At 35.7% G+C, this 18,287-nt stretch overlaps 1 protein-coding gene across 1 annotated transcript in view; it reads left to right on the top strand.

Moving 5' to 3' along the window:
- Positions 1-18,287, top strand: part of VTA1 (vesicle trafficking 1) — a 725,433-nt gene that overhangs the window by 654,336 nt on the left and 52,810 nt on the right. The window contains exon 6 of the mRNA XM_053711824.1: positions 16,491-16,664. Within this exon, the coding sequence (XP_053567799.1) occupies positions 16,491-16,664 (174 nt within the window). The remainder of the gene's footprint in view (positions 1-16,490; positions 16,665-18,287) is intronic.

The following is an 18,287-nucleotide window of genomic DNA, read 5'->3' as shown; positions in this document are numbered from 1 at the left end:
GCACCACTTCATTGCTAAGTTAAAGGGACATGAATGCCAATTTATTTTCTTTCATGACTCAGAGTATATAACATCTTTCCAGTTTACTTCTATTATCTAATATGCTTCTTTCTCTTGTTATCTATTGTTGAAAACCATATCTAGTTAGGCTCAGGAGCAGCCATGCATTACTGGGGGAACTAGCTTTTGATTGGTGGCTGCGCATGTATGCCTTTTGAAATTGGCTCACCCTATTTTTCCAGCTAGTTCACAGTATTGAATTACTGTTCATGCAGTAAAGGATACCCAGAAAATGAAGCAAATGTGAGAGTAGAAGTAAATAAAACGTTGTTTAAAAGTTTATGCTCTGTCTTAACCATGAAAAAAATGTGTTTCATGGGCCTTTAATTCACAATCTTTATATTTAAATATCAACTACTATCTTTTTGTGTTGTAAGACATTTCTCAATCATTTACTGATGTAAGATTTAGGAAGAATCTTGGACCACTGCTCTGTATTGATTTGGCCTTCCCACAGCCATTTCTTTCTTGATTTTTGTGTAAGTTTAGGGTCATTGTCTTTGTGAAAGATCAATCTATGGCCAATTCACAATCACCTGGCAGAGGAAAGCAGGTTTTGAGCTAAAATATCTTCATACTTTAAATTCATTAGACAATTTTGAGATTTAGGAACACCAAGATACCTGTAGACCAGGTGTTTTCAAAGTCTTAGGCAGTGGTTCTCCCCTTTGACAAAATTTACAAGACAATCCCCCCCCCCCCACATAATAGATGCTACTCTACAGTAGTTGCAGAGTGATGATGTTCACAAGTGTGCCCATAATATTACGTGTCAGAGGAACGCACAGTGTCCGAATTACTGGAAGAGAAGCCAGAAACAGGCCTGCACTCCAAGAAACACAAGGAAGGGTAAGTAATGCTGACAGCCCCCTATACAGAGCTTCTGGTAAGGGGTAGGTTACCCCTTTTTCATGTTTGGTTTTAATCTGTTTAAGATCCCTGGGTTCTAAATATAGTTTCCCAGGGATACAGATTAGGTTCTTAAATCAAAGCATCCCAGGTGAAGGTTTCTTCTGTCTCATGTTCCAAAGAATCCTTTTAAGGCGAGATCTTTTTTTCAGTCAGTCTTAGACCTGAAATCTATTCGGGTAATAGTCCAAATTCCAAAGTCAGGGCAGTTGTTTTATTCCAACCTCTTCATTGTTCCCAAGAAAGAGGGAAACTTACAAGTCAGTTCTAGATTCAAAGACTTTAAAGTGAAGGTAAAGTTTTACCTATTTGTAAACACTATTGTATTAGTCATAGTGGAAATAAATAAATCGCTAACTTTTCCCCCCCAATACATTATCTATATAAAAAACTTGTTTTATATTTATCTTCCGTTACGAACCTGACTCCTCCTAACAGACACTTCCTTATTTTAGAGTGAGTGACGTATAGAGCGGTCCCACCCGCTCTATACTTGTCTACAAAGTGCGTTCACAATAATCTAAAATCATTGCTTAATGTAATTAAAATAATGATAATAACATTGTTACTAACTTTCAATAAAATGTGGTGTCCGTCAGGATTGGTGCTGTAGATAGAAACAAATGTATTATGCCGGCTATTCAATAATATCAATACGCATGTGCGTAACGGGAGCGCGCTTGTCTTGCAAGCTAAGAAAATATTTCTGAACGCATGCGCAGATCATCCAGGAGGCGTATGACGTAGATTGACGGCTGCCTAACGGCCAGAATTTCAATAGGCTGCTACAAAAAACATGACCTGACAGAAGAAAATAAATAAAAAAGGACGGGTTGAATTTACGAAGCAAAAAAAGTAAGTAGAAACAGCGAAAACTCAGTTTAGACTAATAATTAAAAAAAGTGATGAATGAAACTACTATTCAATTAGGGCAACAATTATAATTAGATATTGAAATCAAGTCAACTTTACCTTCACTTTAAGTTTTTCAGGGTTCCTACATTCAAGATGAAGACAATTTGAACTATTCTTCTCCTTGTCCAACAGGGGCAACTTATGTATACTATAGATTTGAAGGATGCATATCTTCATATACTTATTCACAGTGATTATCATCTGTTTCTAAGATTTGCATTCCTGGACAAACAATTAAAAATGTGTTGCTCTTCTGTTTGGTCTGGCTACTGCTCCCAGGATTTCTACAAAAGTACTGGGAACGCTCTTATCTGTAATAAGAGCTCATGGTATTTTGGTGGTTCCTTAGCTGGACGATATGTTGGAATAGGCTCCATCTATACATTTTGCAGTATCTCATACCATCCGAGTCTTGTTATTTCTTCAAGTGCATGGTTGGGGAATCAAGTTCCAAAGAGTTATCTTTCTCCTCATTCCAGGGTTACTTTCTTAGGTGTCATAACAGACCCAGTCTCTATGAGACTTTCCTTGACAGATAAAAGGAGACTGAATGTTACTCTCAGCTTGTATAAATCTTCAGTTAGTTCCTTTTCCCACTGTAGCTCTTTGCATGGAGTTTTTAGGTCTGTTGATGGCAAAGTCAGATGCTACTCCATTTGTTTGGCTTCACACGAGACTTCTCTCAATTTGTATGCTTCATTAGTGATGCAGGAATTCTATTCAGCCTTCTCAAAAAATCCTTCTGGATTTGATAGTAAGACAATTCTTTTCCCGGGTTAATAAATAATCAGTTCATTGTTTTAGGGGCATCCTTTATTTGTCCAGATTGGGCTGTGATCACGATAGACGCAAGTCTTTTAGGTTGGAGTGCATTCTGGGGGTCTTGGAGAGCACAGGGAGTTTGGTCTCCTCAGTAGCCATGGTTTCCTAAAAATGTCCTGGAACTCTGCAATCTGTTTAGTTTTCAGGGCTCCTCAGGACGGGTCTCTCCTGAAAAGAGAAACTTATGTGTTTCCAGTCTGACAATGTCACAGCAGTGGCTTACATCAATCATCAAGCTGGAACTTGCTGATCCCAGGTGATAAGGGAGGTGTCCCAGATTTTGGCCTGTGCAGAGAGCTATTTCTGTAAAATCTCTGCAGTTTATATTCCAGGGATGAGCAATTGGGAAGCAGACTTTTACAGTTGCCAATCTCTTCATCCAGAGGAGTGGTCTATACTTCTGGAAGTTTTCAATCAGATTATGGATTAATGGGGGGTCTTCCACAAATGGCTTCTCAGGTGAACAACAAGCTTCCCAGATATTTTGCGAGGTCCAGGGATCCTCAGGTGAAGTTTGTGGATGCTCTAGTAGCTCCTTGGTTGTTTTATTTCCACCTCTTGTTGTTTTACCATGAGTGAAAGCCAGGATCATGCAGGAAGTATCATCAGTAATTCTGATTGCTCCAGATTGGCCTTGTACAACTTGGTTTGTGGATCTGGTGTAGATGTCCAGTTGTCCTCCATGGCCTCTTCCTCTGTGACATGACCTTCTGTCTCAAGGTTTGTTTTTCATCAGGATCTCAATTTTTTTCAACATGATGGCTTGGTGATTGATTACCTAGTTTTAAGACAAATAAGTTTTTCTAATTCTGTTATTCAGACTAGTAAACTTATGACAATGAAAATGTATTATAACGTTTGGAAGGCCTTTATTTCTTGGTGCGTGAAACAGGGTTTTAGCTGGCACCCTTTTAGAATCCCTAGAATTTTTCAGGATGGGTTGGATAAGGGTTTATCTGCCAGTCCTTTAAACAGACAGATTTTGGCACTTTCACAAGAAGATTGCAGAGCTTTCTGAGATTCAGGGTTTTGTTCAAGCTTTGATCAGGATCAAGCCAGTGAGTCAACTATTTTTTCCTCCTTGGAGCCTTTTCAACATATTCATAATTTGGATATTCAGCTTTTGTCTTTGAAGGTTTTTTCTTTTGGCAATTTATTCTGCTAGAAGAGTTTCTGAATTATCTGTTCTTTATTGTGAGAACCCTTATCTTTTCATAAGAATAAGGCAGTTTTAAAAATGAAGTTTGATTTTTTTTGCCCAAGGTGGTTTCTTCTGACAATATTAATTGCTAGATTGTTGTTCCTTCTCTTTTTCCTAATCCAAAGAATTCTAAGGATAGGCTTATTGATGATGTGGATGTTGTAAGAGCTTTGAAATTCTATTTGCAGGCTACTAAGGAGTTTAGACAATCCTCTAGTTTGTTTGTTCATTTTTCTGTTTCTAGAAAGGGTCAGAAAGCTACATCTCTTTCATTAGCTTCCTGACTAATCGCTCATGGACTCTCACCACCTTTATGAAAAAAATATATAATTTATGCTTACCTGATAAATCCAAAAAGTGCTTCCACTGACTGTGTACATAATATTTTGTTTGTTTTTTAACTTAGGTGAATTAAAGATTATATAGATCTTTAATTTCCTCCAAGATGGTGTACATAAGGGGTTTTCTACTAGTTTTCTGAATAAGTTGCAGGCTTTTCTTCATAAACAATTTGATTAGACCTTTCTCGGTTTTCTTAGTAGCCTCTGACGTTAGTATTGGCTTGTTTGATTTACTATGTGCATTCTAGTAGAATTTCAATTATTTCTTTACCTTGGGCTATATTCCACAAAGCCACAATTAATCAGATGTACAAGATAGTCACTTAGCCTGTTTGTATTCTTTAGGCACAATCTGTGGAATTTATTAAAGAGCATTCTAAGACCTAAGAATATTATTCCCCTACCTATTTTGATATAGATCCCCTATTAGAACCTAAATACTATGTTATCTCCTTCAGTTATCAAATTGGAATGCATATTGAAGGTTAAGAACATTTTTTTTTTTAAATGCTTAAATGTTGATTTGTATTTACAATAAAAGTAAAGTTTAGTAGTTCAATAAAGATTAGTATACATTACAAATTTTTAGATTTCAAGTAAATGAGTTCAGTAGTTTGGGGATATTTAAAGATACAATTAGTTGTTTTCTAAATTTCTCAATAGGGCTGAATGTGAAAATTTAGACATATCAGTTATTTCTAGTGGATAAGAGTTGCTATATGTAAAGATCATCTGTTCCATAAATATAATAATAATTATTATTATTTTTTACCAGGGATGGTCTTGCAGCATGGTATCCAATCCTTGCATTTCTTAGTGCACGTAATTAAAATAGGGGCATTTTACTTAAATGCTTCCTAAAATAAAATCACACACTTATGGGAGAATACAAACAAATTGTTTGCATAGTGATTATATTTTTATCTTAAAAAAGATATAATTTGAGAATTAGCTGACATAAGATCGAGGTTTAATTGTAGCTACTGTAGGTCTTTTTCACTTAGAACGTATTTGTTAAGAAATGTCATCTGTGTCAACCAAATGCTAAACTGTCTGTCTGGAGCCATAATTAAATGGATAACAGCTTATGAAACAAGTTGGAACTCCTATAGCTCAGAGAAGAGTGTGGCATACCAATTTCTCAGAGTCCCATGTTCAAATCCCTTTAAAGTCAATGCTACAGAATTTGACAGTGCATTGCAAATAAATGATAATAATAGACTTAATTTTGTATTATTATTTATCAAAGCTCATACTGGAATATCTTATTAAACATCCAAAAAGTATGCATAGCTCAGGCTATTGTTATAGGCAGGGTATTCTATTCTTCTGTATAGCATTGAATACCTCAGTTGCTTCAGACTATGTTACCAATGCTATAGGAAAGGGGTATGTAGCCTACAACCTGTGTATATATTAAATGAAAATTGTAGCCTAAAACCTGTGCATTATCATACGATAGGATATGGGTATGTAGCCTACAACCTGTGTATAAGATAGTACATGGGTATGTAGCCTACAACCTGTGTATAAGATAGGATATGGGTATGTAGCCTACAACCTGTGTATAAGATAGGATATGGGTATGTAGCCTACAACCTGTGTATAAGATAGGATATGGGTATGTAGCCTACAACCTGTGTATAAGATAGGACATGGGTATGTAGCCTACAACCTGTGTATAACATAGGATATGGGTATGTAGCCTACAGCCTGTGTATAAGATAGGACATGGGTATGTAGCCTACAACCTGTGTATAAGATAGGATATGGGCATGTAGCCTACAACCTGTGTATAGGATATGGGTATGTAGCCTACAGCCTGTGTATAAGATAGGATATGGGTATGTAGCCTACAACCTGTGTATAAGATAGGATATGGGCATGTAGCCTACAACCTGTGTATAGGATATGGGTATGTAGCCTACAGCCTGTGTATAAGATAGGATATTTCATAAAATCTACACACAACAATTTATGAATTTGAAATTCCATGTCCTTTTTTGTTAGACAACTGTCAGTTTTGTTCTTATGAAGTAAGGTTTTTTTTCCTGTTTTTTTTTTAGCAAACCTGGAAAAAATATATTACATACATTACATATATTGTTCATAACTATGTAATTTCCAAAGCGTATTTTCAAAACATTGTTTTACCAGAGGAAAAATAACATACTCTTCATATGACCTTTATGTTCTATTCTGTTAAAACAGTTACAGTATTTCTAATAGAAAAGAAACCCCCAAGATATTTGTAGAAAAGCCTAGACATTCCTGTACAGTGTCATGCAATAGATGAAGGGCATCAAGGACACTGGCACACTTAACATTTTCCATTTCAAGTAAAATAAATAAAAAATCAGGTTTAGAAAAAAAAAAGTATGTTGTCTTTAGGAAATCCAAACAAAATAAGAGGCAGGCGTCTTTATAAAAAAAATAAAATAAACAAATTTAAACTTTAAAAATGAATTAATGTAAGCCTCAAATACTGATCTCTATATAAATATTGGTTACATTTTTTTGTTTTGTTATTGGTCAACTTACGCCATATAGGATGTGCTGAGTGTCCAGAATAAATAAAGATATTCCAACCACTCTGGTTTTATTTTTTCTCATTAATATTGCCCACATTAAAAAAAAAATTAAAAAAACTTTAAAGTATTCCACATTTTTATTTCTTTCATGTAATTAGCAAGAGTCCATGAGCTAGTGACGTATGGGATATACATTCCTACCAGGAGGGGCAAAGTTTCCCAAACCTCAAAATGCCTATAAATACACCCCTCACCACACCCACAAATCAGTTTTACAAACTTTGCCTCCTGTGGAGGTGGTGAAGTAAGTTTGTGCTAGATTCTATGTTGATATGCGCTCCGCAGCAGGTTGGAGCCCGGTTTTCCTCTCAGTGTGCAGTGAATGTCAGAGGGATGTGAAGAGAGTATTGCCTATTTGAATTCAATGATCTCCTTCTACGGGGTCTATTTCATAGGTTCTCTGTTATCGGTCGTAGAGATTCATCTCTTACCTCCCTTTTCAGATTGACGATATACTCTTATATATACCATTACCTCTACTGATTCTCGTTTCAGTACTGGTTTGGCTTTCTACTACATGTAGATGAGTGTCCTGGGGTAAGTAAGTCTTATTTTCTGTGACACTCTAAGCTATGGTTGGGCACTTTTATATAAAGTTCTAAATATATGTGTTTAAACATTTATTTGCCTTGATTCAGGATGTTCAACGTTCCTTATTTTCAGACAGTCAGTTTCATATTTGGGATAATGCATATGAATAATCAATTTTTTCTTACCTTAAAATTTGACTTTTTTTCCTGTGTGCTGTTAGGCTCGCGGGGGCTGAAAATGCTTCATTTTATTGCGTCATTCTTGGCGCAAAAATTTTCTTGTCATTTCCGGCGTCATACGTGTCGCCGGAAGTTGCGTCATTTTTTTGACGTTTTTGCCTCAAAAAATGTCGGCGTTACCGGATGTGGCGCCATTCGAGCGTAATTTTTGTCTCCACAATATTTAAGTCTCATTATTTATTGCTTCTGGTTGCTAGAAGCTTGTTCATTGGCATTTTTTTCCCATTCCTGAAACTGTCATTTAAGGAATTTGATCAATTTTGCTTTATATGTTGTTTTTTCTATTACATATTGCAAGATGTCTCAGATGGACTCTGAATCAGAAGCCACTTTTGGAAAAACGCTTAACTGAGTTTCAGTTCTACCAAAGCTAAGTTCATTTATTTTAAATGTTATAAATGTTTATCTTTAGCTATGGTTTGTAATAAGTTATTATGTTATACTTTTACATGCGGAATCCATTAGTATTTATGCTTTATATATTTTCTTTTCTTACAAGAAATATTTAGAAGACTTATAAGAAATATTTTTCTGATTCTATGTTAAAGGCTTTGTCTGACTTTGCGCCTTCTAATAAAATTTTTAGGTCTTTTTCACTTCTTTTTTAATTATTGAAGTTTCAAATGACCAACAACATACAAATTTATCCTTCTCTGATTGTTTTTTTCTCTTTCAGAAATTTTCTTCATCAGATATTGACACTAACAAATCTACTTTTTTATTATTTTTCTATTATTAAAGTACATTTGTTCTTTGTTGAAAAGGTGTTGATTATTTTGGATATTAAGGTAACTAGTTCTTTAAGACTAGCTGACATTATTTCTGCCTATTTATTTCTTCTGTGTTTTCAGAGGTTTTCTTTCCAATTCCCTATACTAGGGAATGGAATAGGCTGAGAATTTTCTTTTATTCCTTCTTCAAAGGTTTTAAACTATATTCTTTGCCAGCAGTTAAACTCAATTTGGAGGGTTCTCCAATTTATTGGGGCTATCTCTAATTCTACTAATTATGCTATTGTTTCTATAGCAAAATAGTATTTATTTTCCTTTAGATAGTTGTATCTTATTTATGGAAAATTATTTAGTTTCAGGTACTTTTCTTGGTCCTGTGATTTATTTTGCAATTGCTTCATTTTCTCTGTTTACTTTAAGATCAAGTATCAGATTATGATTTATTTTAGCATTGTTAAAGGGACAACATTTACTAGACTAGGTGCTGTTGCATTTGTCTTGTTGTTGTGCATTTATTGATTATGCAAGTCCACTGTATTGGCTGGTCATTTAAACTGGGCTATCATGCTAATAATTTCATTTGTGTCTTCATTTTATTGAATATTTTCGCAAATGAGGTTTATTCTATGTCTTTAGCTTTTTTAGCTAGAAGAAGTTTGTGATTTAAAAAAAAAAAAAAAAAAAATCCATATTTCTTTTGTTCTAAGATAATCAATTATTTGTTTTATAATTGGATTCAATTCTTAACTGTTACTCTGGGCTTCAAGGTTGAGTTCTAAGACTAAAACTTTAAGCTTATACTGGTTTGGTTGTTCTTATTAAGGAATGAATTCCTGAGTTCTTTCCCAAGTAACATGTCTATAATTGGAGTTCGAAATCAGCTCCCTAATTTTGCGATGTACGTGCTGTATTCCAGCTTGGCTGGTAAGGGGCAGGTTAAGGCTTCTTTGAAATTTATTTTGTCTAAATTTCTTTGATTTTATTCCAGTAAGGCTAACACTTTCTTTAACTGTGTTTCTGTCCTATATATTTTGGGTACTGTTGAAGCATGGCTGGGCACCCATGGGGTTCAAGCGCTGCTCAGACCTGGAATCTTCTGGGGTATTTCTTCCAGTTCCTTTTGAGGAACCGGGTTTTGGAGTTTTTATTCAAACTATTTTGCCTTTTTATGGTCATTGATAGCATTATTTGTTTTCATTAGATACAATAAATGCATATTTTCATTTTTCTGTTTTCATTCAGATTATTTTCTGAGGATGTGGAATCTCATATGATTCACTTACTCTTAAGGACATAGTTAGAGGATCTTCTTTTCAAAAGCTCTTGATTCCTAACACAAGGGTCACCTTTTGTGTCACTGTCCTTGTCTCTATCAGACAAGGGATAATGTTATTGGGTTCCGTCTATCGGTACCTTTAGTCTCTATTATTTCCTTCAGTTGCTATATATGCATAGAAGTTTTAGGTCTTATGGCCACAGCATTTTATTCAATTCCCTTTGCTCATTTTCACTAGAAAGATCCTTTCCAGTCTTTTATAAGTGTTGTTTCTTCAAGAACATGGTTGGAGGATCAATTTACCAAAAAGTTTGTTTGATTCCTCAGACAAGGGTAACCTTTTTAGGTTTCCTGATAGTTTCAGTGTTCTTGATTCTGTCTCTCACGGACAAGAGGCGTCTGAAATTGGTTTCAGCTTATCGAAACCTTCAGTCTCAATCTTTCCCTTCGGTAGCCTTATGCATGGAAATTCTAGGTCTTATGACTGCTGCATTGGACGCGATCCCCTTTGCTCGTTTTCACATGCGACCTCTTCAGCTCTGTATGCTGAACCAGTGGTGCAGGGATTATACAAAGATATCTCAATTTCTTTAAAACCGATTGTTCGACACTCTCTGACGTGGTGGACAGACCACCATCGTTTAGTTCAGGGGGCTTCTTTTGTTCTTCCAACCTAGACTGTGATCTCAACAGATGCAAGTCTGACAGGTTGGGGAGCTGTATGGGGGTTTCTGACAGCACAAGGGGTTTGGGAATCTCAGGAGGCGAGATTACCAATCAATATTATTAGAACTCCGTGCAATTTTCAGAGCTCTTCAGTCGTGGCCTCTTCTAAAGAGAGAGTCGTTCATTTGTTTCTAGACGGACGATGTCACAACCGTGGCATATGTCAATCATCAAGGAGGAACTCACAGTCCTCTGGCTATGAAAGAAGTCTCTCGAATACTTGTATGGGCGGAATCCAGCTCCTGTCTAATTTCTGCGGTTCATATCCCAGGTATAGACAATTGGGAAGCGGATTATCTCAGTCGCCAAACGCTACATCCGGGCGAATGGTTTCTTCACCCAGAGGTATTTCTTCAGATTGTTCAAATATGGGGACTTCCAGAAATAGATCTGATGGCTTCTCATCTAATCAAGAAACTTCCCAGGTATCTGTCCAGATCCAGGGATCCTCAGGCGGAAGCAGTGGATGCATTGTCACTTCCTTGGAAGTATCATCCTGCTTATATCTTTCCGCCTATAGTTCTTTTTCCAAGATTCTAAAGGAACGTTCGTTTATTCTGCTGGTGGCTCCAGCATGGCCTCATAGGTTTTGGTATGCGGATCTTGTCCGGATGGCCACTTGCCAACCGTGGACTCTTCCGTTAAGACCAGACCTTTCTATCGCAGGTTCTCAAATCCTTAAATTTGAAGGTATGGAGATTGAACGCTTGATTCTCAGTCATAGAGGTTTCTCTGACTCTGTGATTAATACTATGTTACAGGCTCGTAAAACTGTATCTAGGAAGATATATTATCGAGTCTGGAAGATTTTCATTTCTTGGTGTTTTTTTCATCTTTTTCTTGGCATTCTTTTAGAATTCCTAGAATTTTACAGTTTCTTCAGGATGGTTTGGATAAGGTTTGTCTGCAAGTTCCTTGAAAGGTCAAATCTCTGCTCTTTTTGTTCTAGATTTGTTCTAGATTTGATTGCTAGTCTTCCTGATATTCATTGTTTTGTACAAGCTTTGGCTCGTATAAAACCTGTTATTCTACCATTTTGATGTGTTTTCTTCTTCTGAAACAGTTTTTGGTAGAAAAGTACTTCAGGCAGCTGTTTCAGTTTGATTCTTCTGCTTATAATTTAAGTTTTTTCCATTATAAGATTTAAACTTTATTTTGGGTGTGGATTTTTTTCAGCGGAATTGGCTGTCTTTATTTTATCCCTCCCTCTCTAGTGACTCTTGCGTGGAAGATCCACATCTTGGGTAGTCATTATCCCATACGTCACTAGCTCATGGACTCTTGCTAATTACATGAAAGAAAACATAATTTATGTAAGAACTTACCTGATAAATTCATTTCTTTCATATTAGCAAGAGTCCATGAGGCCCACCCTTTTTTGTGGTGGTTATGATTTTTTTGTATAAAGCACAATTATTCCAATTCCTTATTTTTTATGCTTTCGCACTTTTTTCTTATCACCCCACTTCTTGGCTATTCGTTAAACTGAATTGTGGGTGTGGTGAGGGGTGTATTTATAGGCATTTTGAGGTTTGGGAAACTTTGCCCCTCCTGGTAGGAATGTATATCCCATACGTCACTAGCTCATGGACTCTTGCTAATATGAAAGAAATGAATTTATCAGGTAAGTTCTTACATAAATTATGTTTTTTCTTTCTTATGTATATTATCCTTACCCCACTAAACAATTAACATGTTGCTTCAAAATTAATTGTGTATATTGTTTAATATATAAGAAGGATTGCCAGAAGATAAATTATGCTTTAGGGATATCATTACTAAATAATACCAGCCGGATAAATACATTTTAAAATAAATAAATCTGCAGATTTTCCTGTTCAATATATATCCAAATCTACATTGTTCTTTTCAATGCTATAACATTAATTGGACAGTAAAGTCAAAATTAAACTTTCATGTTTCAGATAGAGCAGGCAATTTTAAACAACTTTCCAATTTACTTCTGTTATCAAATTTGCTTTGTTCTCTTGGCATCTTTTATTGAAAAGTAAGACTAGGTAAGCTCATAAGAGCTCAGGAGTGTGCACACGTCTTTAGTTCTCTATGGCAAAACGCTGCTGCCTTAGATTACTACAGACACATGCACACTCCTGAGCTCTTATGAGCCTACTTAGTTTTATTTTTGATAAAAGATACCAAGAGGACAATGCAAATTTGATAACCGAAGTAAATCATGAAAGTTTATTTTCGACTTTACTGTCTCTTTAAAATAGTTTGAGATTATGCACAATAACGTTTTATTCTTATAGCAATAATACACATTACAGTTTATTTTTATTATTATTTCTACCCGATTGATTGTAGCCATACAACAACTACTCAATAAAACTTCAACATTAGATCTTTTAGTTTTGGATCACAGATAGTTTTCTCTGTAAATATTACAGCCCGGGGAGTTTCTGTTTCTCATTTCAACTCCGGGCCTTTTTTTCCACTTTTTATGAAAGCGTAAAAAAAAATAGTCCAGCTGTGAGTACTCACATTCCAGCCATATACCATTTATGAAGCATGACCCTTCACAAGTGATTTTTAAAATATGCTCACAGAATCATATTTACAGTTACAGATTTATAAATTGACCATGGGCCTTAAAAGAAAAGCATTTAAACTGACATAAATTTGTCATTTGATGGCTAAAATTGATTTTGTAGCTTTTATGTTTCTATTATTTAGCACAGTAACTCCTCCTGTAAGCATTTTGAAATTGTTAAATGTGGATTATTTGCAATAAATGTATCTCTGAATACCAGCAAAGTAGTGCATACAATATATACAATGTGCTTTGTGGTTGCATTGTTGACTTACAAGCAATGCAGCTGCTTAAAAATTCATTACTTTTATACAAAGTAAAATTTGTAATAAATATATTTTTCCTCTATTGCTGAACACTGCTTTCTCTTAAAGTGAAAGTAAATTTCTGACCATTCTCTTCAACTATATAAACATAATTGCTATTTTTTTTTAATAAAAATATTAATTCACCTTTATTTTAAATACATTATAAGGCTTCCGTTTTCGTCTGTGCTCCTCCCATCTTCTATTTCCTTACTTTTTCAGTTTTTACGTATAGAGCGGTCCCACCCGCTCTATACGTATTAGATATGCGCGTTCCCAATACAGCTTGTCTCTGAAGCGTATGCGATTTTGCAATTACTGATTGAAATCAGAAGACTTTTATGACTCGGCCACAAGCATTAGATGGGACGCATGCGCAGATCGGCCGATAGGTAGATGACGTAGTGTTACGGCCGCCTAACGGCCAGGATTTCAATTGGAGAATTGTAAAACGTGATCAGGAAGTATTAGAAGTTCCGAAAAACGAGTTGTTGTTATAGATTTATATATGTGTTTTAACTCATGTAAAACTTAGTTTGCAAACAAATATAACAAAGTTCATGAATGAAAGTCCAAATGATTTTAAATTTTACATTTAATTGTGTTTAGAAACCATTGAAACTTTACCTTCACTTTAAAGGGATATGTTACCATTTGCAAATTAATTTGCACATGAACATCTCTGTAATAATAAAAAAAAGTATATTTTACCTTAAAATTTCTTCAGCTCACCAGAGTAAATGTTCTGTGAGCAATTATCCTTCAGATGTTCTTTTTACTATCATCTGCACGGTGAAGAAAAAAAAGCTTCACTTTGTTTAATGTTATCTTATGTGGTTTCACCATAATCTTAAAAAGAAATAAAGTGACGGTGACTTTGCACACTCCCTTACAAGACCTGGAACAAGCATACTGACTGGATGTTAGTCTTTTTAAAGTGGGATGTGGCTACTGAGGTAGCAAGGCTGGAAACTTTGCGCTAGTTTCCATTAAGGTAGTAAAGTTTGGAAATTGGTGGCAAAACATTTATCTCCATTATAGTCTATGGAGAATTTTTATGTTACAACTAGTTTCCAAACTTTATCACCTCAATAGAAACTAGCCCTATGTTAGTTAATTACTTTTATAATCCACACATTTCCACACACTGTTTGCACAGTCTTTTTATTGCCTGTTTTATATCTGTCCTCAAATCCTGAAAAACTTGAATACACTTAGGAACAAACATACGAAAAACCACAGCAGTTCTTGTAAAGTCCATTGAGCAAGTACTGTGTAATATAAAAAAACATGTCAATGTGTTAAAAAAGAAATCTAATTCATAGATACTTAGTGTGGTAAATAACTGAATCCAATCGGTACGGGAATTGACTGTATCAAGGTGACCAATTATAAGAGGTGCTTATAAGAATCTTAGTATCCCAAAACAATGTATAGGTGCACCTCCAGGAATTCAGTGTGACAGGGAAGGCACCAGAGCCTACAATGACAAGGAGGCTTTATGACTCATGGCAGTTGTTGACAAATCTGTTTAAAAATTAGGAGGCAGTAAGAATATTTAGGAGCCAGACAGAGGGATTTGTATATAGATATATGGAGAATAACCCAAAACGTTAGGAGCCAGGGGTAAAATTCTAGGAGCCAGTGGCTTCCAGGCTCCTGGGTTTGTCGAGCCCTGCCTCATGGTATTGTCTAATAAATTTTGTTGAAAACATGGGACTTGTTCTGACATAAAATAGACGGTCTCTTTTTGTGAGAAGAGTCCGAAACTCAGTAAGTTCCTTTTGAGGTTACATAAAAGTTGCTAACATATATAAAAGGTAATAAGGTCTTATGACAAATAAGAAAAAGTAGGTTAACATGGCAATTAGCAGTTGTGATCTGCCACTTGGTAAATTGTTGCAACTGACTGCTCTAATATAGCTTCTTCTTTTTCATATCTATTTTCCCCGACTGGCTACCATCAATGGGGTGGGTTCAAGTTCAGTCCTAATATTTCTGCTAAAGATACCAAGAGAACAAAGACACATTGATAATAGGAGTAAATTAGAAAGTTGCTCAAAATTGCCTGCTCTATCTGAACAAAAAAAAATGAGTTTAGTATCCCTTTAATGTACAATGTCTCTCTTATTCTTTTTCAAAGATTGCCTCTTAAAGTGAATGCCAACTTTCATGATAAAGTGCCGTTTAAAAAAAAAAAAACTATTAAAAACAGGGGCACTTTCATTCATGAAAGTTTACATTGCACCGGATTTTACAAATACTTACCTTCTCCTGAAACACCGGATCGCCGATCCCCCCTGCCTGCTTCTTCCTGCTGTACTAACACAGCAATGACAATCACTGCGTGGCCTCACCAGATGAACGCTCCTGGGGGGAAGCCATGATTGGAGAGAGCCGATTTCGTCATTGCTGACAAAGTACAGAGGAGCTGCAGGCGTGGGATCAGCGATCCAGCGGTTCAGGAGAAGAAGGTAAGTATTTGTAAAATCCAGTGCAATGTAAATTTTCATGAATGAAGTGCCCCTGTTTTTAAAAGTTTTTTTAAAAAAATGGACACTTTATCATGAAAGTTGACATTCACTTTAAGTCTGAAGGGTTTAAATTGCTATTACAAATAGAGTTCAGTCGTGTGCATGTGCCTTTAGCCATCTGGCAGCAGTGTTTACAACAATGTTTATAGTAAAACTCCTCAGTATTTTTGTTGTTTAAAAAGATAGATAATCCCTTTATTACCCATTCCCCAGTTTTGCATAACCAACACAGTTATATTAATATACTATTTACCTCTGTGATTACCTTGTATCTAAGCCTCTGCAAACTGCCCCCTTGTTTCAGTTGTTTTGACAGACTTGAATTTTAGCCAATCAGTGCTTAGTCCAGGGTAACTTCACGTGCTTGAGCTCTATGTTATCTATATGAAACACATGAACTAATGCCCTCTAGTGGTCAAAATGCATTCAGATTAGAGGCAGTCTTGAAGGTCTAAGAAATTAGCATAGGTTTAGCTTTTAACTAAGAATACCAAGAAAACAAAGCAACTGTGGTAATAAAAGTACATTTTTAAAGTTGTTTAAAATTACATTCCGTATTTAAATCATGAAAGTTTTTTGGGGATTTGACTGTCCCTTTAAACAAAGGATTCCAAGAAAGCAAAGCAAATTTGGTAATATAAGTAAAGTGGAAAGTTGTTTAAAATTGCAGGCTCTAGCTGAATCATGAACGTTTAATGAGGACGTTACTGTCCTTTTAAGAATATGTCAAAAAACGTTATGTATGTGTTTGTTTTTAGGTGATGAAAATGAAGATTATGGCTTTTCTACACCCAACCACGTTCCTGAGCGATCAGACTCAATATATATACCAGGTGGTAGTAACATTCCAACAGCAAATTACACTGGTATTCAGATCCCACCTGGGGCTCATGCTCCTGCCAACACTCCAGCAGAGGTTCCTCCCCACACAGGTAACACATTTTATTTTACCCATAAAGCTGTAGTATTTTAAATGTCTAACACAAGTACGGTAAGTATTAATAACAGGTGTTTATTTAAAATGGCTTTAACCAACCTAATGCCCTTCGTTAAATGATATGGTAAATATGTCATGCTCACTGCACACCAAAACAATTTACTTTATACTAACTTTATCATAGTGACAAGCCTTGTTGTCTGTGGACTAAATCCCAGATTGACTTCTTCAGATATGGCAAATTGTGGGTGGGGTTTGCCTATTGAAAAATAATTGCAGTAAAAATAATGTTAAAAGGAAAAAGAGGTCAAAAATGAAATATGCATGGGCGCATTCAAATTTGAAATAGAAACATCTTTGCAATCTACTTCCATTAGAAAAAATGCTTCTAGTAAAAGTTATAACTGTTTTTCAGAGGCATACGCACATTTCTTTCATGTAATTGGCAAGAGTCCATGAGCTAGTGACGTATGGGATATACAATCCTACCAGGAGGGGCAAAGTTTCCCAAACCTCAAAATGCCTATAAATACACCCCTCACCACATTCACAATTCAGTTTTACAAACTTTGCCTCCTATGGAGGTGGTGAAGTAAGTTTGTGCTAAGATTTTTACGTTGATATGCGCTTCTCAGCATTTTGGAGCCCGATTCCTCTCCGAGTACAGTGAATGTCAGAGGGATGTGAAGGGAGTATCACCTATTGAATGCAATGGTTTTCCTCACGGGAGATCTATTTAATAGGTTCTCTGTTATCGGTCGTAGAGATTCATCTCCTACCTCCCTTTTCAGATCGACAATATACTCTCATATTCCATTACCTCTACTGATAACCGTTTCAGTACTGGTTTGGCTATTTGCTATATTTGGATGGGTGTCTTTTGGTTAGTATGTTTTCATTACTTAAGACACCCAGCTATGGTTTGGCACTTTATGTATTTATATAATGTTCTAAATATATGTATTGTACTTATATTTGCCATGATTCAGGTTTTCAGTATATTTCCTTTTGCAGACTGTCAGTTTCATATTTTTTATGAAAATGTATTTCTTACCTGGGGGAATAGTTTTTGTTTTTTTTCCAAATTGACTGTCTTTTAAATTTGCGGGCAGAATTAGGCTCGCGAGGGCGCAAAATGCCAAAGTTTATTGCTTCATTCTTGGCGCAAGATTTTTTGGTGCAAAGTTCTGTTTGTTGACGCAACTTCGTCATTTCCGGGGGCTTAGTTGACGCCGACTCCTTCACAAGGTTGCGTCATCTATGACGCGAGTGTGTTGTTTCCGGACGTTTTTGGCGCCAAAAAATATTTTTCTGTTTGTTGTGCGTCATACTTGGTGCCAAATATTTTCATTATTTAAGGCCCTATTCCTATTTGCCTCTTGCCTTTTTTCTATGTCATAGGGCTATGCTGTTTGCATTTTTTCCCATTCCTGAAACTGCCATATAAGGAAATTGATAATTTTGCTTTATATGTTGTTTTTTTCTCTTACATTTGCAAGATGTCTCAATCTGATACTGTCTCAGAAATCACTGTTGGAACCCTGCTGCCTGATAACAGTTCTACCAAAGCTAAGTACATTTGTTGTAAACTTGTGGAGGTTATACCTCCAGCTGTGGT

Source organism: Bombina bombina, chromosome 4, assembly GCF_027579735.1.
Source record: "Bombina bombina isolate aBomBom1 chromosome 4, aBomBom1.pri, whole genome shotgun sequence".
Lineage (NCBI taxonomy): Eukaryota > Metazoa > Chordata > Amphibia > Anura > Bombinatoridae > Bombina > Bombina bombina.
This window is presented reverse-complemented; position numbering and strand designations above follow the sequence as displayed.